Source organism: Bombina bombina, chromosome 3, assembly GCF_027579735.1.
Source record: "Bombina bombina isolate aBomBom1 chromosome 3, aBomBom1.pri, whole genome shotgun sequence".
In the NCBI taxonomy this organism is placed as follows: Eukaryota; Metazoa; Chordata; class Amphibia; order Anura; family Bombinatoridae; genus Bombina; species Bombina bombina.
This window is the reverse complement of record NC_069501.1, coordinates 518,820,685-518,847,102: the sequence shown is the minus strand read 5'-3', so window position 1 is coordinate 518,847,102 and position 26,418 is coordinate 518,820,685. Positions and strand designations below refer to the sequence as shown.

General features: G+C 41.4%; 1 protein-coding gene across 1 annotated transcript; it reads left to right on the top strand.

Moving 5' to 3' along the window:
- Window positions 1-20,082: 20,082 nt before the first annotated feature.
- DYNLL2 (dynein light chain LC8-type 2) lies at window positions 20,083-25,936 on the top strand. The gene is made up of 3 exons (XM_053706937.1): window positions 20,083-20,235; window positions 22,074-22,212; window positions 22,726-25,936. The coding sequence occupies exons 2-3, from the start codon at window positions 22,081-22,083 to the stop codon at window positions 22,861-22,863; spliced, it is 270 nt and encodes an 89-aa protein (XP_053562912.1). The 5' UTR covers window positions 20,083-20,235; window positions 22,074-22,080; the 3' UTR covers window positions 22,864-25,936.
- Window positions 25,937-26,418: the final 482 nt, after the last annotated feature.

Here is a 26,418-nt window from a genome sequence, read left to right as displayed (position 1 = left end):
GCTTATATTGTCTAATCATAGGTGAGACTATGGGAGGCCCTTACGGAACCTTGTCCCTTCTTATTGGTTCATTTTGGAAATGTATGGTTGCTAGGGAAATGCAACTTTGTTAACAACCAATTGTCTTTTGGCTGTAATTCTTGCATCGCAACACCGGGGGCAGCATGACAAACAAACAGATTCATTTAACCATTTCTAGACAGTAAAAACATTTCTTTAAAATGCGTATTCAAAAATGCCATAATTTCTTTACATTAATAAGTTACATGTTCACATGTACTGGACTATGTCACATTATTCATTCTGATTATTTTAATATGAAACACAGTATGTATGTATTTCGCTTATAATGTATAAAATGCATCTAAACCATATTTTCTATGAAACAATTTAAGGATTATAATTAGTGATGTCGCAAATAGTTCGCAGGCGAATAGTTCCCGGCGAACATAGAATGTTCGCGTTCGCCGCGGCGGGCGAACATATGCGATGTTCGATCCGCCCCCTATTTGTCATCATTGAGTAAACTTTGACCCTGTATCTCACAGTCTGCAGACACATTCCAGCCAATCAGCAGCAGACCCTCCCTCCCAGCTCCTGGACAGCAGCCATTTTAGATTCATTCGAAAGCTGCATTGTTAGTGAGAGGAGGGACAGTGTAGCTGCTGGTGATTTAATAGGGAAATTGATAGCTAGGCTAGTGTATTCAGTGTCCACTACAGTCCTGAAGGACTCATCTGATCTCTGCTGTAAGGACAGCACCCCAAAAAGCCCTTTTTAGGGCTAGAACATCATTTTCTTTTTTTTCCCTGTGTAATCTTATTGCAGTTGCCTGCCTGACAAGCCACTTGCCCAGTGCCACCACTCATATCTGGTGTAACAGTAGTTTAAATTTAAAAAAAACAAACTTTTTTGACTGTGAAACATCAGTCTGCTAGTGTAATCTAATTGCAGTTGCCTGCCTGCCTGCCTGCCAGCGTGTGTGCCAGGCCCACTTGCCCAGTGCCACCACTCATATCTGGTGTAACAGTAGTGTAAATTTAAAAAAAAAACTTTTTTGACTGTGAAACATCAGTCTGCTTGTGTAATCTAATTGCAGTTGCCTGCCTGCCAGCGTGTGTGCCAGGCCCACTTGCCCAGTGCCACCACTCATATCTGCTGTAACAGTAGTGTAATTTATAAAAAAAAAACTTTTTTGACTGTGAAACATCAGTCTGCTAGTGTAATCTAATTGCAGTTGCCTGCCTGCCAGCGTGTGTGCCAGGCCCACTTGCCCAGTGCCACCACTCATATCTGGTGTAACAGTAGTGTAAATTTAAAAAAAAAAACTTTTTTGACTGTGAAACATCAGTCTGCTAGTGTAATCTAATTGCAGTTGCCTGCCTGCCAGCGTGTGTGCCAGGCCCACTTGCCCAGTGCCACCACTCATATCTGGTGTAACAGTAGTGTAAATTTAAAAAAAAAAAACTTTTTCGACTGTGAAACATCAGTCTGCTTTTGTAATCTAATTGCAGTTGCCTGCCTGCCAGCATGTGTGCCAGGCTCACAGCGTATACTGTGCCCACTTGCCCAGTGCCACCACTCATATCTGGTGTAACAGTAGTGTAAATTTAAAAACAAAAAACTTTTTGGACTTTGAAACATCAGTCTGCTTTTTTGTGTCAGGCTCACAGCGTATACTGTGCCCACTTGCCCAGTGCCACCACTCATATCTTGTTTAATAGTAGTGTAAGTGTACATTTAAAAACAAAAAAAAACTTTTTGGACTTTGAAACATCAGTCTGCTTTTTTGTGTCAAGGACACAGCTTATACTGGGCCCACTTGCCCAGTGCCACCACTCATTTCTTGTTTAATAGTAGTGTAAGTGTACATTTAAAAAAATAAAAACTTTTTGGACTGTGAAACATCAGTCTGCTTTTTTGTGTCAGGCTCACAGCGTATACTGTGCCCACTTGCCCAGTGCCACCACTCATATCTTGTTTAATAGTAGTGTAAGTGTACATTTAAAAAAATAAAAACTTTTTGGACTGTGAAACATCAGTCTGCTTTTTTGTTTCAGACTCACAGCTTATAGTGTGCCCACTTGCCCAGTGCCACCACTCATATCTTGTTTAAAAGTAGTGTAAGTGTACATTAAAAAAAAAAAAAACTTTTTGGACTGTGAAACATCAGTCTGCTTTTTTGTGTCAGGCTCACAGCGTATACTGTGCCCACTTACCCAGTGCCACCACTCATATCTTGTTTAATAGTCGTGTAAGTGTACATTTAAAAAAAGAAAAACTTTTTGGACTGTGAAACATCAGTCTGCTTTTTTGTGTCAGGCTCACAGCGTATACTGTGCCCACTTGCCCAGTGCCACCACTCATATCTTGTTTAATAGTAGTGTAAGTGTACATTTAAAAAAAACAAAAAAAATTTTGGACTGTGAAACATCAGTCTTCTTTTTTGTGTCAGGCTCACAGCTTATACTGGGCCCACTTGCCCAGTGCCACCACTCATATCTTGTTTAATAGTAGTGTAAGTGTACATTTAAAAACAAAAAAAAACTTTTTGGACTTTGAAACATCAGTCTGCTTTTTTGTGTCAAGGACACAGCTTATACTGGGCCCACTTGCCCAGTGCCACCACTCATTTCTTGTTTAATAGTAGTGTAAGTGTACATTTAAAAAAATAAAAACTTTTTGGACTGTGAAACATCAGTCTGCTTTTTTGTGTCAGGCTCACAGCGTATACTGTGCCCACTTGCCCAGTGCCACCACTCATATCTTGTTTAATAGTAGTGTAAGTGTACATTTAAAAAAATAAAAACTTTTTGGACTGTGAAACATCAGTCTGCTTTTTTGTTTCAGACTCACAGCTTATAGTGTGCCCACTTGCCCAGTGCCACCACTCATATCTTGTTTAAAAGTAGTGTAAGTGTACATTAAAAAAAAAAAAACTTTTTGGACTGTGAAACATCAGTCTGCTTTTTTGTGTCAGGCTCACAGCGTATACTGTGCCCACTTACCCAGTGCCACCACTCATATCTTGTTTAATAGTCGTGTAAGTGTACATTTAAAAAAAGAAAAACTTTTTGGACTGTGAAACATCAGTCTGCTTTTTTGTGTCAGGCTCACAGCGTATACTGTGCCCACTTGCCCAGTGCCACCACTCATATCTTGTTTAATAGTAGTGTAAGTGTACATTTAAAAAAAACAAAAAAATTTTTGGACTGTGAAACATCAGTCTTCTTTTTTGTGTCAGGCTCACAGCTTATACTGGGCCCACTTGCCCAGTGCCACCACTCATATCTTGTTTAATAGTAGTGTAAATGTACATTTAAAAAAATAAAAACTTTTTGGACTGTGAAACATCAGTCTGCTTTTTTGTGTCAGGCTCACAGCGTATACTGGGCCCACTTGCCCAGTGCCACCACTCATATCTTGTTTAATAGTAGTGTAAGTGTACATTTAAAAACAAAAAAAAATTTTTGGACTGTGAAACATCAGTCTGCTTTTTTGTGTCAGGCTCGCAGCGTATACTGTGCCCACTTGCCCAGTGCCACCACTCATATCTTGTTTAATAGAAGTGTAAGTGTACATTTAAAAACAAAAAAACTTTTTGGACTGTGAAACATCAGTCTGCTTTTTTGTTTCAGGCTCACAGCTTATACTGGGCCCACTTGCCCAGTGCCACTACTCATATCTTGTTTAATAGTAGTGTAAGTGTACATTTAAAAAAATAAAACTTTTTGGACTGTGAAACATCAGTCTGCTTTTTTGTGTCAGGCTCACAGCTTATACTGTGCCCACTTGCCCAGTGCCACCACTCATATCTTGTTTAATAGTAGTGTAAGTGTACATTTAAAAAAAAATGACAGGCAGAGGCAGGCCACCCCGCAGATGCCGTCGTGGTCGTGTGCTGTGATTCCCTTTGGCCCTAGAATAATGCCCAGTGTTCAGAGGCCACGTCCCATGAACTCAAAAATTTCTGAGGAAATAGTTGACTTTTTAACACAGGACACCCAATCTTCTATAGCTTCCGCTCCGAACCTTGATGCCCCATCCTCCTCCAGCTTATCTTCAGGCACCTCTCAAGTTACCACTCGCCCGCCTGCCACCACCACCAACACTAGCAACACAGCCGCTTCACATGATCTGTCAGAGGAGTTTTTTAAACATCAGTTGGAAGAAATGAGTGATGCGCAACCATCATTGACAGAGGATGTAGATAACAGTGATATGTCTCAGTCAGGCAGCATTACAGACATGGACGTACGGTGTGATGATGATGATGTTGTACCTGCTGCTGCTTCCTTTGTTGATTTGTCAGATACAAGTGAAGCGGTTGATGATGACGATGCGTCCGTGGATGTCACGTGGGTGCCCGCTAGAAGAGAAGAAGAACAGGGGGAAAGTTCAGATGGGGAGACAGAGAGGAGGAGGAGGAGACGAGTTGGAAGCAGGGGGAGGTCGTCGCAAGGAGCTAGTGGCACAGTCAGACAGCATGCATCGGCACCCGGGGTCAGCCAGACAGCACGCCAATCAACGCATGCTGTTGCCACCACCAGAATGCCGTCATCGCAGAGCTCAGCCGTGTGGCATTTTTTTTGTGTGTCTGCCTCTGACAACAGCAATGCCATTTGCAACCTGTGCCAAAAGAAACTGAGTCGTGGGAAGTCCAACACCCACCTAGGTACAACTGCTTTGCGAAGGCACATGATCGCACATCACAAACGCCTATGGGATCAACACATGAGTAGAAGCAGCACACAAACTCAAAGCCGCCATCCTCCTCCTGGTCAAGCATCTTCAGCCACGTCAACCACTGCTGTCCTCCTTGCCCCCTCTCAACCATCCGCCACTCCGTCTCTCTTCCGGAGCAGTTCCTGCTCATCTGCCCACAGTCAGGTGTCTGTCAAGGACATGTTTGAGCGTAAGAAGCCAATGTCACAAAGTCACCCCCTTGCCTGGCGCCTGACAGCTGGCTTGTCTGAACTGTTAGCCCGCCAGCTTTTACCATACAAGCTGGTGGAGTCTGAGGCGTTCAAAAAATTTGTAGCTATTGGGACACCGCAGTGGAAGGTACCCGGTTGAAATTTCATTGCACAAAAGGCAATCCCCAACCTGTACTCGGTTGTGCGAAAGGAAGTAATGGCATGTCTGGCACACAGTGTTGGGGCAAGGGTCCATATGACCACTGATAGCTGATCTGCAAAGCATGGTCAGGGCAGGTATATCACTTACACTGCGCATTGGGTAAACCTGCTGACGGCTGCCAAGCATGGAATGCGTGGCTCTGCAGAGGAGGAGTTGGTGACACCGCCACGACGTGCAGGCAGGACTGCTGCCACCTCCTCTACTCCTCCTACTCCATCCTCTTCCATAACCCCCTCGGCTGAGTCCTCTTCTGCTGCTGCGTCTTGCTCCACATCAACGGCACCCCCCCAGCTCCCCAGGTACTATTCCACATCCCAGATACGGCAGTGTCACGCCGTCTTGGGGTTGACTTGCCTGAAAGCAGAGAGTCACACCGGACCAGCACTCCTGTCCGCCCTGAACACACAGGTGGATCAGTGGCTGACTCCACACCAACTGGAGATCGGCAAAGTGGTTTCTGACAACGGAAGTAATTTTGTGGCGGCATTGAAATTGGGCAAGTTGACACATGTGCCGTGCATGGCACATGTGTGTAATCTGATCGTACAACGCTTTGTGCATAAGTACCCAGGCTTACAGGACATCCTGAAGCAGGCCAGGAAGGTGTGTGGCCATTTGAGGCGTTCCTACAAGGCCATGGCGAACTTTTCCGATATCCAGCGGCGAAACAACATGCCAGGGAGGGGCTTGATTTGCGACAGCCCAACACGTTGGAATTCAACACTCCTAATGTTCGACCGCCTGCTTCAACAAGAAAAAGCCATTACCGACTATTTGTATAACCGGGGTGCTAGGACAGCCTCTGAGGAGCTGGGAATTTTTTTGCCACGTTACTGGACGCTCATGCGCAATGCCTGTAGGCTCATGCGTCCTTTTGAGGAGGTGACAAACCTAGTCAGTCGCACCGAAGGCACCATCAGCAACATCATACCATTTGTTTTCTTCCTGGAGCGTGCCCTGCGAAGAGTGCTGGATCAGGCCGTAGATGAGCGTGAAGAGGAAGAGTTGTGGTCACCATTACCACCAGAAACAGCCTTATCAGCATCGCTTGCTGGACCAGCGGCAACGCTGGAAGAGGATTGTGAGGAAGAGGAGTCAGAGGAGGAATGTGGCTTTGAGGAGGAGGAGGAAGACCAACCACAACAGGCATCCCAGGGTGCTCGTTGTCACCTATCTGGTACCCGTGGTGTTGTACATGGCTGGGGGGAAGAAGATACCTTCAGTGAGATCACTGAGGACGAGGAACGGGACATGAGTAGCTCGGCATCCAACCTTGTGCAAATGGGGTCTTTCATGCTGTCGTGCCTGTTGAGTGACCCTCATATAAAAAAGCTGAAGGAGAATGACCTGTACTGGGTGTCCACGCTACTAGACCCCCGGTATAAGCATAAAGTGCCTGAAATGTTACCGAATTACCGCAAGTCGGAAAGGATGCAGCAGTTCCAAAATAAATTAAAAAGTATGCTTTACACAGCGTATAAGGGTGATGTCACAGCACAACGGGAATCTAACAGGGGAAGAGGTGAAAGTAATCCTACGACTCCCACGACCACGCCGGCAAGGACAGGACGCTTTACAGACGTGTTGTTGATGGAGGACATGCAGAACTTTTTAACTCCTATGCATCGCCACAGCCCTTCGGGGTCCACCCTCAGAGAACGACTCGACCGACAGGTAGCAGTCTACCTCGCCTTAACTGCAGATCTCGACACTCTGAGGAGCGATGAACCCCTTGACTACTGAGTGTGCAGGCTTGACCTGTGGCCTGAGCTATCCCAATTTGCGATAGAACTTCTGGCCTGCCCCGCTTCAAGTGTCCTGTCAGAAAGGACCTTCAGTGCAGCAGGAGGTATTGTCACTGAGAAGAGAAGTCGCCTAGGTCGAAAAAGTCTAGATTACCTCACCTTTATTAAGATGAATGAGGGATGGATCCCGAAGGGACTGACATTGGGCGATACATTCGAGTAAAAAAGGCCTGATGAGATGAGCTGCCTTGGGCTAAAAATGATCCACACAGTGTTGTATTTTATCTTCGAATGCCGGATGATTTGCGTGACTTATCCGCCACCAACTAAGGTTCAAGCCGCAAGGTTTTAGGGCACTTTCTGTCTGGGAAACAAACATCAATTTTTCTGGCCGCTGCTACAGCAGCAGCTGCAACAATACCTAATTTTTCAGGCAGCACTGTGGCTTCAAAAACCAAACCAATAAAAAGGCACATAACAGGGATTCAACTGATAGGAATAGTACTACTTAACACACCACTCCTATCTGGTGGCACATTAGATTGCACGCGCAGTGCCCCAAATTTGAAGTAGGAGGACAGACCAAGCATCTTTTTCCATCTCCCGGTTCCTAATATCCATGCCATATACACGTCCCCTGATAGGGGACAGAACAGGGATTAAACTGATAGGAATAGTACTACTTAACACACCTTATAATAATGCAGAGAGAGGCAATGCAGAGAGAGGAGTCTGAAGAAGAGGAGTCAGAGGAGGAAGGTGGCTTTGAGGAGGTGGAAGACCAAACACAGCAGACGTCCCAGGGGGCTTGTTGTCACCTTTCGGGGACCCTTGGTGTTGTACATGGCTGGGTGGAGGAAGAGACCTTCAATGACATCAGTGAGGACAAGGAACGGGACATGGCTAGCTTGGTATCCAACCTTGTGCAAATGGGGAGTTTGCGGTTGTGCAAATGGACTGTTTGCGGTTGTTTGCGGTGCGTTAAACGGGGAGTTTGGTCTGTCACTGTAAAGCGGGCGTAACCCTTACACTACCTGATCGATACAAAATCATGCCTGATGTTTTAAAGCACGTTATTCCAAACAATTTAGGAATGTTAGGTGATTTATGCCCTTTATGGATTAAAACCAGACAGTCCAGGTGTTAGTACCCTTGAAACAACTTTTCCATCACTATTGTGGCCAGAAAAGAGTCCCTGTGGGTTTTAAAATTTGCCTGCCTATTGAAGTCAATGGCGGTTCGCCCGGTTCGCAAACTTTTGCGGACGTTCGCGTTCGCCTACGGAAAATTTTAAGTTTGCGACATCACTAATTATAAAATCTTCATCCTGGATTCAATTTCTTTCTTCAGCCATCCGCTCAACATCAAATACATGCTTTGAGGTCAGCAAATATAGGTGGTTTTCACACCATTATATTTACATTGGATTATTATCCCATACATTTTAATATTTCATATCTGTATGTTTCTTTTTATAGGGTATTATTTAAAATACCAATTATCTGTGTACTTACTAGGCGCCTGAAATGAAAGAAATAATTGTTAGACAGCATGCATCGGCACCCGGGGTCAGCCAGACAGCACGCCAATCAACGCATGCTGTTGCCACCACCAGAATGCCGTCATCGCAGAGCTCAGCAGTGTGGCATTTTTTTTGTGTGTCTACCTCTGACAACAGCAATGCCATTTGCAACCTGTGCCAAAAGAAACTGAGTCGTGGGAAGTCCAACACCCACCTAGGTACAACTGCTTTGCGAAGGCACATGATCGCACATCACAAACGCCTATGGGATCAACACATGAGTAGAAGCAGCACACAAACTCAAAGCCGCCATCCTCCTCCTGGTCAAGCATCTTCAGCCACGTCAACCACTGCTGTCCTCCTTGCCCCCTCTCAACCATCCGCCACTCCGTCTCTCTTCCGGAGAAGTTCCTGCTCATCTGCCCACAGTCAGGTGTCTGTCAAGGACATGTTTGAGCGTAAGAAGCCAATGTCACAAAGTCACCCCCTTGCCTGGCGCCTGACAGCTGGCTTGTCTGAACTGTTAGCCCGCCAGCTTTTACCATACAAGCTGGTGGAGTCTGAGGCGTTCAAAAAATTTGTAGCTATTGGGACACCGCAGTGGAAGGTACCCGGTTGAAATTTCATTGCACAAAAGGCAATCCCCAACCTGTACTCGGTTGTGCGAAAGGAAGTAATGGCATGTCTGGCACACAGTGTTGGGGCAAGGGTCCATATGACCACTGATAGCTGATCTGCAAAGCATGGTAAGGGCAGGTATATCACTTACACTGCGCATTGGGTAAACCTGCTGACGCCTGCCAAGCATGGAATGCGTGGCTCTGCAGAGGAGGAGTTGGTGACACCGCCACGACGTGCAGGCAGGCCTGCTGCCACCTCCTCTACTCCTCCTACTCCATCCTCTTCCATAACCCCCTCGGCTGAGTCCTCTTCTGCTGCTGCGTCTTGCTCCACATCAACGGCACCCCCCCAGCTCCCCAGGTACTATTCCACATCCCAGATACGGCAGTGTCACGCCGTCTTGGGGTTGACTTGCCTGAAAGCAGAGAGTCACACCGGACCAGCACTCCTGTCCGCCCTGAACACACAGGTGGGTCAGTGGCTGACTCCACACCAACTGGAGATCGGCAAAGTGGTTTCTGACAACGGAAGTAATTTTGTGGCGGCATTGAAATTGGGCAAGTTGACACATGTGCCGTGCATGGCACATGTGTGTAATCTGATTGTACAACGCTTTGTGCATAAGTACCCAGGCTTACAGGACATCCTGAAGCAGGCCAGGAATGTGTGTGGCCATTTGAGGCGTTCCTACACGGCCATGGCGAACTTTTCCGATATCCAGCGGCGAAACAACATGGGCTTGATTTGCGACAGCCCAACACGTTGGAATTCAACACTCCTAATGTTCGACCGCCTGCTCCAACAAGAAAAAGCCATTACCGACTATTTGTATAACCGGGGTGCTAGGACAGCCTCTGAGGAGCTGGGAATTTTTTTGCCACGTTACTGGACGCTCATGCGCAATGCCTGTAGGCTCATGCGTCCTTTTGAGGAGGTGACAAACCTAGTCAGTCGCACCGAAGGCACCATCAGCGACATCATACCATTTGTTTTCTTCCTGGAGCGTGCCCTGCGAAGAGTGCTGGATCAGGCCGTAGATGAGCGTGAAGAGGAAGAGTTGTGGTCACCATTACCACCAGAAACAGCCTTATCAGCATCGCTTGCTGGACCAGCGGCAACGCTGGAAGAGGATTGTGAGGAAGAGGAGTCAGAGGAGGAATGTGGCTTTGAGGAGGAGGAGGAGGAGGAAGACCAACCACAACAGGCATCCCAGGGTGCTCGTTGTCACCTATTTGGTACCCGTGGTGTTGTACATGGCTGGGGGGAAGAAGATACCTTCAGTGAGATCACTGAGGACGAGGAACGGGACATGAGTAGCTCGGCATCCAACCTTGTGCAAATGGGGTCTTTCATGCTGTCGTGCCTGTTGAGTGACCCTCATATAAAAAAGCTGAAGGAGAACGACCTGTACTGGGTGTCCACGCTACTAGACCCCCGGTATAAGCATAAAGTGCCTGAAATGTTACCGAATTACCGCAAGTCGGAAAGGATGCAGCAGTTCCAAAATAAATTAAAAAGTATGCTTTACACAGCGTATAAGGGTGATGTCACAGCACAACGGGAATCTAACAGGGGAAGAGGTGAAAGTAATCCTACGACTCCCACGACCACGCCGGCAAGGACAGGACGCTTTACAGACGTGTTGTTGATGGAGGACATGCAGAACTTTTTAACTCCTATGCATCGCCACAGCCCTTCGGGGTCCACCCTCAGAGAACGACTCGACCGACAGGTAGCAGTCTACCTCGCCTTAACTGCAGATCTCGACACTCTGAGGAGCGATGAACCCCTTGACTACTGAGTGTGCAGGCTTGACCTGTGGCCTGAGCTATCCCAATTTGCGATAGAACTTCTGGCCTGCCCCGCTTCAAGTGTCCTGTCAGAAAGGACCTTCAGTGCAGCAGGAGGTATTGTCACTGAGAAGAGAAGTCGCCTAGGTTGAAAAAGTCTAGATTACCTCACCTTTATTAAGATGAATGAGGGATGGATCCCGAAGGGACTGACATTGGGCGATACATTCGAGTAAAAAAGGCCTGATGAGATGAGCTGCCTTGGGCTAAAAATGATCCACACAGTGTTGTATTTTATCTTCGAATGCCGGATGACTTGCGTGACTTATCCGCCACCAACTAAGGTTCAAGCCGCAAGGTTTTAGGGCACTTTCTGTCTGGGAAACAAACATCAATTTTTCTGGCCGCTGCTACAGCAGCGGCTGCAACAATACCTAATTTTTCAGGCAGCACTGTGGCTTCAAAAACCAAACCAATAAAAAGGCACATAACAGGGATTCAACTGATAGGAATAGTACTACTTAACACACCACTCCTATCTGGTGGCACATTAGATTGCACGCGCAGTGCCCCAAATTTGAAGTAGGAGGACCGACCAAGCATCTTTTTCCATCTCCCGGTTCCTAATATCCATGCCATATACACGTCCCCTGATAGGGGACAGAACAGGGATTAAACTGATAGGAATAGTACTACTTAACACACCTTATAATAACGCAGAGAGAGGCAATGCAGAGAGAGGAGTCTGAAGAAGAGGAGTCAGAGGAGGAAGGTGGCTTTGAGGAGGTGGAAGACCAAACACAGCAGGCGTCCCAGGGGGCTTGTTGTCACCTTTCGGGGACCCTTGGTGTTGTACATGGCTGGGTGGAGGAAGAGACCTTCAATGACATCAGTGAGGACAAGGAACGGGACATGGCTAGCTTGGTATCCAACCTTGTGCAAATGGGGAGTTTGCGGTTGTGCAAATGGACTGTTTGCGGTTGTTTGCGGTGCGTTAAACGGGGAGTTTGGTCTGTCACTGTAAAGCGGGTGTAACCCTTACACTACCTGATCGATACAAAATCATGCCTGATGTTTTAAAGCACGTTATTCCAAACAATTTAGGAATGTTAGGTGATTTATGCCCTTTATGGATTAAAACCAGACAGTCCAGGTGTTAGTACCCTTGAAAAAACTTTTCCATCACTATTGTGGCCAGAAAAGAGTCCCTGTGGGTTTTAAAATTCGCCTGCCTATTGAAGTCAATGGCGGTTCGCCCGGTTCGCAAACTTTTGCGGACGTTCGCGTTCGCCTACGGAAAATTTTAAGTTTGCGACATCACTAATTATAAAATCTTCATCCTGGATTCAATTTCTTTCTTCAGCCATCCGCTCAACATCAAATACATGCTTTGAGGTCAGCAAATATAGGTGGTTTTCACACCATTATATTTACATTGGATTATTATCCCATACATTTTAATATTTCATATCTGTATGTTTCTTTTTATAGGGTATTATTTAAAATACCAATTATCTGTGTACTTACTAGGCGCCTGAAATGAAAGAAATAATTGTTAGAAATGTTAAACATTCATATATCTATTTGCAATATTTATCAATCTCAGCAAATATGAATGTTATTTGTCTCTGCCTGGCCACTTTCATTGTCTAGAATTTATGGATTAAAATACAGCATGGACATATGGTTGTGTAAGATGTGTACACAGCTCACAGGGGATCATTTAACAGGTAGTTGTTAAAAGCTACAATTCCTTGAATATGTTTGTATTTTCAAACATTCTCACAGATGGATCGGCTCCTCACCTTGGGCAGGAAACCCATATATGGGCATGTACTTTTGAGGCTCCATCATGCTAATTTCCATTTCCTTGAAATTGTGAGCATCTCATTAGGCTTTAAATGAAAAGTTTTAGACATTTACATCTCTATTCACTGTATGGGGTCATCTATCTGACAATCTTGCTCTCAGATGTTCTGTTAATCAAGAAAGGGAAACTTCATGGTTTGATCCAAGATTTACAACATACAAAAATATAGATGGTTTCAGAGTAGAAATAGGGGTCAGCAACCATCTGATAGGGATTTTAAATTCACACCTCAGTGGGACATCTTTTGGAAACAGTCCTTTGTTCTCAGATGTGGAATACATAGAGTGTGATAAATGAGCATGCTCAAACTTACTATTTGAGAGATTTCATACTTATGTATATATATATAATATAAGATAAAATAGGTATATATATATATATATATATATATATATATATATATATATATATATATGTATTTTCCACTGACATTTATAGATGCCCTGACAGTTAGGACTACTAAACACTGCAGTTAAATTTTATAGATTCGGTAATAGAGCTGGTAAGATGTTAGCAACTCTGACAAAACCCCAGACAGCAAAAACCAAGGTCACAGCACTGAGAATGCAGGGCAAGACCTACACCAAAGCTACAAACATTGCACATTGTTTCACGCAGTATTTTGCACAACTTTATACACGACAAGAGTCAGCACCCGAAGAGACCCAAGCCCAGTTTTGGAGGTCATTAAAACTACCACAACTGACACAGGACCATATAAATAACTTAAACTCCCCTATAACGAATGATGAACTGGCTTTTACTTTAAAATCCATACCAATGGGCAAAGCTCCAGGACCAGACGGACTGCCTGTCGAATTTTATAGGGTTCTCCAGCCACAAGTTACCACCACAATAACTAAATTATATAATACTTTCCTACTAACAGAGACATCCTTCTCTGGGAATTTTACCTCAGCGAACATCACCCTCATCCCCAAACCAGGCAAAGACCACTCTGCACCAGAGTCATACCAGCCAATATCGCTATTAAACACCGACTACAAACTTTCATGAAAATCATAGCGAATAGACTTAAGGTAATTCTCCCCAAGCTATTACATCCGGACCAAACGGGTTTTTTCTTTAAACGCACCTCCGTGGTTAATCTCCGCAGAGTACTGCATGTTATAGAGCATTACTGGTCCCTGGGAAGAGGGGGAGGACTGAGAGACATGTCGGAGGCCTTCCTGCTATCTCTAGATGCGGAGAAGGCCTTCGACCGCGTGGAATGGCCTCACCTATTAAACACCATGCAACGATTCGGCTTTGAGGGTCCCTTCTTGGATGTAATTGGTAAAATGTATCAGTTCCCTGAGGCACGCATCCTAGTTAATGGGCTTTCTTCTCCTGACTTCCAGCTACAGAGAGGCACTAGACTGGTTTGCCACTTAGCGTTGGAACCGCTGGCACTGAAACTAAGACAAATATTCCCGGGAATAAAGGTAAGGTGGTTTCCCTTCATTTGGCGCAACATGCTGCTATTCATAGACACACCGCAGACCCATGTGCCACGCATATTACAGGCGATCACAGAATTTGAGAGCTTCTCGGGTTATAAGATAAACACATTCAAATTGGAGGTGTTGTGGCTACACAAACATCAAAACTCTAAACATAGCTACCCGTTCGTAGAAGCGTCGGAGGGCCTTGCCTATCTGGGTATACAACTACACAGAGATCCGTCCAAAATGTATAAAATGAACATATCCGATAAATGTCTAAGCCTCGCCTCACAACTAAAAAATTGGACTAATCTCCCTTTGGAACTGTCGGGTCATATCAACCTCATCAAAATGACAATCCTACCTAAAATATTGTACCCGTTACTCATGCTCCCATTTCTTATGATCAAGACAGATCTAAATCTACTACTATCTCAAGCTATATCCCAAATCTAAAACTCTACAATTGGGTGGCTCTGGCCAGACTGGTTACAGATTGGCAACTCAATACGAATCACTTTTGCAACGCGGGATTGGAGGAGGCGGTGATAGCACCCTTGACGCTAGCTTATCTCCCATATGCAGATGCGAAAAACTTGACACCCTCAGTGGGCAGCAGTGTATTGTACAGAGACCCACTACGGGCTTGGCATTTGATTCATAAATATTTAAAGACTGAGTGCCCCACCCCTAGATTCATTCCCATGGTGGGAAACCCTGACTTTTCTGCAGGGAATGACTATGAGCCATTTCGCATCTGGAGGAAACTCAGTATAAGGGTGGTGGGAGACGTACTAGAAACACTACAACAAACAATACGATCCTTCCAGGAGCTGAAAACTAGATTCCAGGTCCCTAACAGGCACTTCTACGCATATCTGCAGCTAAGGCACTATGTTTCAACTCTGCAGGCTTCCAATGCAAAATTCTGGGATACATCACCTTTTGCAGTTTCCCAGACTTTGTTCCGACTTGGGAGTTTTTCCCTATCAAACTTTTATAAACAGCTAATAAAACAGAAAGAACTTATCGTCCAAACCAACCTACTGACAAAACTGAATATGGAGGTTCACACAGCAGTGACGATACAGGACATAAAAGACAGTCTGGAACACACCAAACAGGCAACACTTGCAATCACTTATAGAGAAGCGCAAACTAGAATGTTACACAGAGACTACATAACACCACACAGACTATCCAAATGGAGTAAACAATTTCCCAACCAGTGTATTAAATGTAGTAGTGCATCCCCATCACTTCAACATTATTTCTACACCTGCCCGATCATTAGACGAATTTTGGGGGAACTTCCAATATTGTATAAAATCTATATTTGACATCATTGTCGAAATGACCACTACTGAGATATATATTTTTAAATGGCATGACACACATAAAAAACATCACAAAATACTCACATTGTGTACACTTATGGCTAGGCATTGTATCCTTAGTAGGTGGATATCCAGACAGCCCCCAACCATAGTTCAATTTAAAGATCTGCTAATGAAACAACAATTTGCAGAACAATATGACGCCAAATTAGACAGAGCCCGAAGACTGAGACCGTTTCTGAAAAAATGGCAACCCCTTGTGAGTACATTTAGTCCAACCCTACAAAGACAGATCCTACGACCCTTTGCCCATTTGGAGATGATGCTTCAAGCGAATCTTACAGGGGAATGGCAAGCTTTAATAGACCCAGGGGAGACCCAGAGTTTGAGTACACACTCATCTGAAGAAATGTTGTTCTAGCTAATGGTGAGAAACTCTTAAGTCTGACTTTTTTTTTTTCATTTTGTCCCACCTCCCCCTCTGTTGAATGATGTAATGTTACCTAGATTGTTATATTTAGTTAAGGATTGTTAAAAAAAGTTTTGGAAACAGAGGACCACATGGGATTAAGTCGCAAGCAGCAAAGACTTTATTTTTTCATGCTAAACAGAGAGATGGACAATGTTGGGTGAACAAGCCCCTTTTCTCTTGTTGAAAAAATCCTCGAAGGAACATTGTGTACTTCAACTATTTGTATAAAGAGTCTACTGTTATTTCAAGATGCACAAATCTATGTAGCTACACTCTACAATTCTGTATTGGTTAATTGTTCTGTGTTGGTTCCGTTTCCTATAATAAAAAGAATTAAAAAAAAAAAAGTGGCGGTTTTACTAATCTATACACAAGGAATTAATTAATATGTTCCATCCAAAATCGGAAAATTAACATTCACTTTAAACCAACATAAAAACAACATAAATTAAAACTTATTTCCTTGTTTAAATTCAAAATCTTATCATTTTGTAGCAAATTTATATTCTGTATCATTAGGCCAGGAGTTAAAGAGCCATAATAGTAAAAAAAAATTGCATACTCCAATTTGTTAGAGCTTATAACTGTAACACCTGCAACATTACAATGTAATCAGTTAAACTCTTGCAAAGTGGTTAAACACACAGTTAATATATAGGTTGGGAGCTGAAGAGAACTGATAGTCCCTAGTGAAAACTTCCACTCACCCAATCAGTCAGCAGCTGTAGTCGCAAGAACCAGCCGAGCAATTTCTACTACTGATAGGACCAATGGCAATTTCCTCTTGGGAAAAACAGTTCTCTGGGGTTAAACATTTAGATTTGCAGCGTCGCTAATGAATTAGAGGATGTCATTTGTTTTCACTATAATGGCCCTTTAAATCAATCATAAATATGATGTAAGTATCTTAGTAATTTCTCAATGCACAAAGAAAATTAAAACACTGACTGTGAAAAAACTTGACATTTCTGTTGCCCCTAAGATTGTCACCTCAGCCATGTTTTCCTGGACAATTATGAAATATACATGCTGCAGGGTGTGCATAGGGCAACATGCATTGTGCACCTAGACAGCACTATTCATGTTCCCCTCTGCATACCCTGCAGCATATGTAACTCATAAGTATCCTGGAAAACCTGGCCGAGGTGGAAACTCTAGTTGCCACCCTCATTATAGCACTGGTCATTAGTTTACGGGAAGCTACTATAACTTGTGGTGATGTCAGAACTTGCACTGTGCATGGTAACTAAAACTTATGTACTGTTACAAATTAGTAGATTGTAGACTATAGTTTTTTGGAGTAATTCTCAGGTTGTAAACATTTTCCATAATGCGTTATATTGGACAATTCCATTATTACTCAATGATCTTCTCCTTATTCGAATTCCACGACTATAATATCCATTATGTTAATAAATTGTCTTTTTCCCATTTCCCAAAACTGGGAAATTGGTAATAAAGGGACTATCTATCTTTTTAAACAATAAAAATTCTGGTGTAGACTGTCCCTTTAAATATTTACCATATTTACCAATTTCCCAGTTTTGCACACCCAACACAGTTATATTAATAAACTTTTTACCTCTGTGATTACCTTGTATCTAAGCCTCTTCTGACAGCCCCCTAATTTCAGTTATTTTGATTGACATCCATTTTAGCCAATCAGAGCTGGCTCACTGGAACTCCACGTGCGTGAGCACAGTGTTATCTATATGAAACACGTGAACTAACACCCTCAAGTGGTGAAAAACTGTCAAAATGTTCTGAGAGAAGAGGCAGCCTTTAAGGGCTTAGAAATTAGCATATGAACCTCCTTGATTTAGCTTTCAACTAAGAAAAGCAAGAGAACAAAGCAAAATTGATGATAAAAGTAAATTGGAAAATTGTTTAAAATTACATGTCCTATCTGAATCATGAAAGTTTATTTTGGACTAGACTGTCCCTTTAAGAAGAATGGGCTGTATATGCTGATTTAAGGAATTGTATAGTACTTTTCCAACTATTTTATGATTGTATGTGTATGAATAAAGCTTGTGTGCAGCAAGTTATGACCGCATGTCTTTGCTTCTGAGCATATTAAAATATAATAAATCACTTTCATAAAATCCATTGGTGTCTCTTATCTCCTATTAATAAGAGGATTGAGAGGACAAAGGAGAGTTGAAGATAACAGTAGAGTATTTCCTGCAGAGATGAAAGCTATTATTAGGTACACTGAGTGTCCCCAGACTGCTATTTGTCCCTGCCTATCCACTGTACCACCATAAAACTGAGCCAAACACAGAGCAGCTATGGTTGAATATAACTTAGTAAATCCACCATGATTGAGAAAACATGACTAAATAAGGATTTATTGGGTGTACATGAGGAAATGAGTCTGTGTGTGGCCATCTAAAATGACTGCATATCTGTGAGTGTGCAGAGTTGCCAAGTCACACTATGATGCAGTGTGACACACTATTTGAAATATATTCTTGCTATCAAAGCACACAGTCTTAAAGCGACATTATACACTAGATTTTTCTTTGCATAAATGTTTTGTAGATGATCCATTTATATAGCCCAAACTGTTTTTTGTTTTTTTTAAATGTATAATTTTGCTTATTTTTTAAAATATCAGCAGCTACTGAGCATATCTAGATATGCTTTTCAGCAGTGAATATCAAGAGAATAAAACAAATTAGATAATATAAGTAAATTAGAAAGATGTTTAAAAATGCATTCTCTTTCTAAATCATGAAAGAAAAAATGTGGGTATCATGGCCCTTTAACTGGAAGCTTCTAAGAAAGTTTTTTAATGGTTTTATACTGGATTTTTAGATTAGTATCTGTGCATATTACTCTTTATAGTAGTGTCTATTACATGCAGTTGAATGAAAATTGGTGTATACTGTTCCTTTAAATGAAAGATGTTTTAAAACAGAAATATATAATTATGTCTATCTGAAAGCATACTGTATATGGGTAAGGAAGGCTCTAGTAGCATATTGTGGCCTTGACCGGCAGGATTTCGGTTGGCGCAGAAATTTTGAGGTCCAGTTCTATGTCATATTGCCTTGCCAATAATATACTCTCTAAATAATTCATTATATTTTTCTTACAAATCATTGACCCCTTGTTGCCTAGAGGTGGAACATAACTTCTTAACCCTTTGATGACCGGGTTAATTTGTCTACATCGGAACAACGTTCCGATGTAAACAAATTGAAATCCTGCGAACGTGTATGCGATCGCGAGATTTCAATGATGGGATTGGGTCAGGGGGGCATCCCTGTGACGCTAGGGCACGCCCTCCAGACCGCAATCACATCATGGAAGCGCTGTTGGCTTTCGGACAGCCAACAGTTTTGTAAACAAATTGAAATCCTGCGAACGTGTATGCGATCGCGAGATTTCAATGATGGGATTGGGTCAGGGGGGCATCCCTGTGACGCTAGGGCACGCCCTCCAGACCGCAATCACATCATGGAAGCGCTGTTGGCTTTCGGACAGCCAACAGTTTTGACGTTCTATTTCGTCAGAACGGCACTAAAGCCCAGTGTAATTATGACAGAATAGAACGGCATAACGGCGTTAAAAGGTTAATGAGTCATGGGACTCTAGTTATACAAAATAAATGAAGACATATGAGCTAAAATTGTTTGGGGTGTGTTTTTTTCAGGGGGCAGCATATTTCCCAAGGCCTAGGGCAACACAAAAGCTAAATACACCACTGATGGTTTTCATGATCCTTGTCCACTTTTAGAAAATAGTTAATATGTGTATTAAAACAAATAAAACTGTTAGTGCATTGTTTAGAATTTACACTATGCTGCCTAAGCAAAGACTAGTGAGGTAACAGCACCTTTGAACCTCAATACATTGTTTCCTTATTAGTTTAATATATTAATCATAACTGAGGGGGGAAAGTCCCAGTTCTATTCACATAGAATAATAATTATACGTCAAACTAACCTTATAGGTGCATATTACACTAAGTAACCAGGTTGTTTATGCTATTTCACATAGTTTTTTTTTCCCCCCTATGCACAGTGGAGCTCTGCAATTTTCTCACAGCATTGTGGGATGAAATAAGATGTAGGCAGAGAAGTGCGAGGGGAAAATGCCTGCAGTGTTGGAGAGAGGCGGAACTTGTACCAATTGCGAGTCCGGTTGGCTGAGCCACTGCAAGGGGAGGCGCTACTATTTCAGAGGGACAGGCAGCAAGAGCCACAGCACTGAGCAAGTCTGGAGAGATACACACAGCTTGGTAAACGGGCTGGTTATTGGTGTGAGCTGCTAATCACTGTGAAAGGTGAGAAAACAAGGAAATCTGTACCCGCATATATATATATATTATGAATGTAAGAATGTGTAAAGATCCTGTTGCAAAGTCTGGGCGGTAACTTCCACAGCGTGGGTGGGGGTGGTTTTTCCACGCAGGAGGGTTGGTATTCTCTCTGTGGGTTGCAGCTAACTGTGTTTTGGAATATTATTAGAGCTAGCGTTCCATTGCTGCTAACCAGGCTTCACTTACTGTATGATTATCCTGATAATGTTCGGTGTTGCACCTGCACTGTTTGTTACGTGAATCGATCTCTCTTACCAGTCCCCAAAATAATCTTTGGCCCACTCTCTAAAGCATCTTACCTTTTCCCTGTGGCCTTTTGATACTAAAATATTTATTTTTTTTAAAAAGTATTTATGCGCAATGCAATTTTTGTAGTGGTAGTACAATCACGCACAAATATATCAAATCTAATTATGCAGAGTGTGTATTGAGTCACTAATTGCTATTTGTAATAATGGAATTGTGTGAACGTGTTATCCATCTTGGGTTTCACCCTCAACCCATTTTATCATTCCCAAGCACCTGCATCATGTCTCCATGTCATGGTTACTGCTTGAGTGTCTGTATGCTTAGTACTCAAGGTGAAAAGGGGAGTATTAAAGTCCAGGTATATCTTAATCTGTCCTGTCTGCAGCTGTTAGATTTGAGAAAAGATTTTCAGTGTTGAAATGCTGTATGTGATGTTGCTGTTTTATTTCATATTCTGTTACATGTTAACAGTCCACTCTAAAATTTACATTGTAGATTGCCAGTTTACAATAACCAGAAGGCCCATATTTCTTTGTCACAATACTTCTATTGTATCCCAGTGCTTTCTAAGGTTTTATAATAAAAAATGTTTTATTCACTTGTAGCTTACGACCCTAACTATAATTGTGTATAATGTTCTTTTTAATGGAATACTGTAGTTTCTTCTTGTGTAAATTAACACCTGTTGGCTTTTTAAAGTGATAGCATATGTATGCACAGGTATATAGAAATAATATTTCAGAGCAAAGTTCAATTCAAACTGACTTGAAAATTTATTTTGACTAATCCTTTCATATAGATTAGCAGCAACACATTTAAAGGGACATTCAAGTCCAAATTTTTTTTTTTCATGATTTAAATAAGGCATGTCATTTTAAACAATTTCCAAATTTACTTTTATCACCAATTTTGCTTTTGTCCTCTTGGTATTCTTAGTTGAAAGCTAAACCTAGGAGGTTCATATGCTAATTTCTAAGCCCTTGAAGACTTCCTCTAATCAGAATGCAGTTTGACAACTAGAGGGCATTAGTTCATGTGTTTCATATAGAAAACATTGAGCTAATGCGTGTGAAGTGACTTAGGAGTGAGCAATGCAAGTCTGTCAAAAGAAATAAAATAAGGGGGCAGTCAACAGAAGCTTAGATACAAGGTAATTACAGGGCTAAAACGTGTTTTATTATAACTGTTGGTTATGCAAAACTGGGGAATGGGTAATAAAGGGATTATCTTTCTTATTAAACAACACAAATTCTGGTGTTGACTGTCCCTTTAACTGGTCTTATTACTATTTCTATTTGGATGGGGTTGGACTGTAACTGTATTTATGTGTGAGATATAGCTATCTTTTCTTGTAAGTGAATGCTGTAAACCGTAGTTTTCCACTGTAATTGAAGATGGTGTATATCCTATAGTGTCTACACCTCTGGCCCAGAAATGTTGTTCACAATAATTGCTGGATCAGTGCAGGAGTACGATTTTGTCGATTGGCCACAGAACACTTTTTTTTTTTTTTTTTTAAATAACTTTCTTAAACCCATCTCTTTTTATTAAAGGTTCATCATGTCTGACAGGAAGGCTGTTATCAAGAACGCTGATATGTCTGAAGACATGCAGCAGGATGCTGTAGATTGTGCAACACAGGCCATGGAAAAATATAACATTGAAAAAGATATTGCAGCTTATATCAAGAAGGTACTAAAAAGAACATATCTTGTTCACCTTAATTACAACCTTTGTGCATTAAACTATGTCCATGCTGCTTTCTAAAACTCTTGAGGGTTTTTTTTTTGTTTGTTTTTTTCTCTACCATTTTATTAGCATTACAGTTCAAGCTGTCAACCAATAAAAACAAATACAGTATACAACATTTTACATTTCTGTTTATGAATTTCCACTATGAACTATATAGCCTTTCCTTGCACAATAGAAAAATATCTAGGCATATTGCAACATTTTTCTTGATGGTTTTGTGATGTTCTCTTCCCCCCCCCCCTCCCCCCCAAAAAATTTTTTTTTTGCATTCTTTAAAATGTAAAAGGACACCGGTTTTGTGCGTTGGGTGACAGTTCTTGTCCTATGCTCCCTTTTTGATGAGTCGGTTCTATAACCTGCACATCACAGACAAAAGGTATGTGTTGTGTTGTTTTTTTTTATTTTTATATATCCAACAAACTATATTCATAATAACTTTCTTCTTTCTCTTAGGAATTTGACAAGAAATACAATCCAACTTGGCATTGCATTGTTGGCAGAAACTTTGGCAGCTACGTGACACATGAGACAAAGCACTTCATCTATTTTTATTTGGGCCAGGTTGCAATTCTCCTCTTCAAATCTGGGTAGAAATAGAAGTTTAATTATGGACTGAAATGCACTGATGGCTGAAGCCAGGATTCCCTCTAACATGGCTGTGCAGCTGCATGGACTGTATACTATATTTAATGTGTATATGTTGCAGTAAAATTGACTTATGTTTAGTTGCCTGGAGAGAAGGCAGCTTTATTTTGTTACTGCTTTTTGTTTTTGTCCCCCCCCCCCCCTTTTTTTGTTGTATTGCACTTGGGGGGGAAAACTGTAAATGCTTAAAATGGCCTTTAATTGGTAAGAAAATAAAAACTATTCCACATCAAATGCCCCCTGAAAGTGATAACTTTATTTGCAACCTATTAGCGTGCTGACTCTCTAATCTGCCTTTTAGTTTTGTTGAGGAAATCATATTCTTTCACACAATTCCCTTTTTTAAATGTTCTCATTTTTACTTAATGTATGGTTTACAATTTAAGGAGTTTTATTTGCTGATGCTGTCGCTCATGAGTCGAAGGAAGCTAAGGTGTTGCATATCTGTTCTATTTTCTGCTACTTTAAAATCTCTAGTTGCAATGGAACCCCTCATGTTGTCGTGTGTGGTTTGAGTTTTTTTGATATTGGATGGATTCTCTGACCTTGCAGGGCATGCTCCTAGATTATTGAAATGTCAAATCTGAGCTATTTTGAGGAAAGAACCTTATCATAAAACCCTTTACTAAATTTTCTGGAAAAAGTTCCCCCTCAAATAGAAAGTTCTGATGTACAAAGAAAAAAAAAAAAAAAAAAAGTATCGTTCTAAACTGTTTCACAATCTGGGAGCAATTCAAAAGCAATCTTATACTGTAAAGAAACATTTGCAGTTATCCAGCATTTGGCTTTTAAATCCCTTAGGCCTAAGTTACTCAATGGCCTTCATTTTTCTCTTCAAATCTCTCATACTCTGTATTTATAACAAAAGGGTTTTTTTTTTTGTCTAGCCTGGATACCCTAGGCATTTATGACTTCAGTGCATGCAATTAATTGTCTGTGGATTGAACTGTATCGCTTGACCAGCCTTCTTTGCGTGTGCACTTAATGTCTGCACTCAGCCTAACAAATCTTGTGTTTTGTTTGGTTTCTCAGCCTAGACGGTCTTTTTAGATATTCTTGCCAAGGCAAATGGCTGCCTCACCAATCAGTCTAACCTAGGATATAGATTTGTGTGTGAATGGGGTTAAAATTAAATGTTTTCAATAGCTTTAGCACCAACAAATATCTCTCTTAAAGGGACATTAAATTGCTGGCCACAACTTCAACAGAATGGTTTATTACCCACCGTCCGTACTATCGTTCCACCTATGCCTGCAATTCTCTGGAGCCGCTCTTATTTTAACACTTTTTTTTTTTTTTTTTTTTTTTTTTTTAAACAGGAGCCTGTTGGCATGTATATTTGGAATAAACTAATGCTGAGGATGGCGGCTGCTAGCAGCATTTGGCTATTTTCAGAGCCGGGTTTCTTCTTCTGAAAGTGCCACACCCTAAGATCTGGTTCTGCAGCTGCCATCTTTAGCTTTTGTTTCCATCTGCATGCATATGCCAACTTGAAACTCACGTAGTCTTGTTCCCTGTGACATGACTGAATTACATCCAAAGATAAGGGCTGTTGCCAGCTGTATCCTGTTCTATAGTTCTCAAACCCAGTTTTAAAGTTATACCGCATATGAGACCACCGAAGTAATTAATGGGGGCCAAATAAAAAGTAAAAACATCACGGTAAATAGATGTTGGAAGTTTTTTTTTCTTCATTTAATCATACAATCAATTTGATGTATGAAATTAATCATCCCATGTTATTTCAACTTTGTTAATATTCAGATTGAATAATGGCATTCTCTTGTATATTTAAGTCCAAGTGTCAATTTTAAAAAAAAAAAAACAACAAAACTACAGTGAATTGAGCATTTAGAAAGTTCAAAAGTCCTGGAAAAAGCTTGCATGGCAAAAATGGTTCTGATGGCTTGGAATTCTCCCTCTCTTCCCCCCCCCCCCCCCAATAATTGCACTGGGAAATGATACAGTAATTTGATTTTCCTAATGTATTGAAATACAAATGGGACAAGCTGTACATGGAGTGGCATGAGAACAGTATTGGCTCAAAAATTACAATTGAGTGCTAAATAGGACACTGGGTGATGACAGCAACTGCATGTTTGATTCTTTTACTTATACTGAGTGTCCATTAGTGGGGTAGTTTGTCCAAAAATGCTTAACCTTAGCTGGCACATAGATATAGATGGTCCAATAACATACAAAACACCTTTTTGTTTTGCCACACATATGATTTTAAAATATTCCTACACAAAATGTATAAGGCTGGTATACCCAAGGTAAACGTGTTACATACATTGTGTTGCTGCAGTTATCCAATTTGGTTCTTTCAGCAGCTTTAAAAAAAAAAAAAAGCTTTACAGAACAAATTGTATAATTTTTATCTTTAGAAAGCGTTCACATATATTCATAGAGTGTGTGTGTATATATATATATATATATATATATATTTATCACACTATTTTCAGCTATAACTATATATATATTATGTTCATTCCAAATATACTGTTTTTGGTCAGATTTGGAAGACCTACACTTAGTCTGAGAATTAAACGTTTGAGACTGTGACTGGGCAGCCAGTACATCTATGTATAGAATGTATTAGACAGTAACTCTGAAATGTAAATATCTGTCAATTCATTAGCATTCTGCTGACTACAGTAACTTTTTTTGGCCTATGTTACATCATGTTCTTTTGAGGTATTGTATGTCAGTGGGAGACTTTACTATTTATGCTGTACTTACAGCTGTAAGGTGCATGATTCATTATTTAATTTTCTCTCAGAAAGAAGCAGTGTGTATTTTTCTGAACAGGCTTTGTGCACCATGTAAATTAATGTTATCTACAGTCATCTGAGATAATAGAGTATTTTGTCTAGAAAACTTATTTTATTTTGCACTTTTATTTTGCAATAAAAATATATTTTCGAGTCTGGGAAAAACTTATTGTGCTATATGCATTTCACTGTTGTGACTTTTTTTTTTCTTTTGTGAATAGGCTAAATAAAACCTTACTTTGTGAGCCTTGGCTTAGCTGTGACTGATTACTGTTTCTGTGTGAAATATACTTTGCAATACTGTGGGTATGTGTTTTTAAAACCGGATAGAAAGGAAGGTTTAGTTAAAGGGACAGTCTAGTCAACATTAAACCTTAATGATTCAGATAGGGCATGTAACTTTAAACAACTTATCAATTTTACTTTTATCAAATTCGATTTGCTCTATTGGTATTCTATGCTGAAAACTAAACCTAGGTAGGCTCATATGCTAATTTATAAGCCCTTGAAGGCTGCCTCCTTATAACGGGGGCTAAAATGCAAGTGAGAAAAGAACTGAAGTAAGGTGGCAGTCTGCAGAGGCTTAGATACAAAGTAATCACAGAGGCAAAAAAGTATATTAACCCTTTCACTACTGGGACGTCCAGACAAAAACTTGCTCAAAATACCAACTGTCACTCCATTTAAACAGAGAGTCTTGTTATTTTTTTTATTTACTTATCAAATC

Excerpts from the sequence above, each read along its gene's own strand:
- DYNLL2 (XM_053706937.1), top strand. The coding sequence starts at position 22,081 with ATGTCTGACAGGAAGGCTGTTATCAAGAACGCTGATATGTCTGAAGAC. Across the intron at positions 22,213-22,725 it reads TTGCAGCTTATATCAAGAAG|GAATTTGACAAGAAATACAA; the intron begins GTACTAAAAAGA and ends TCTTTCTCTTAG.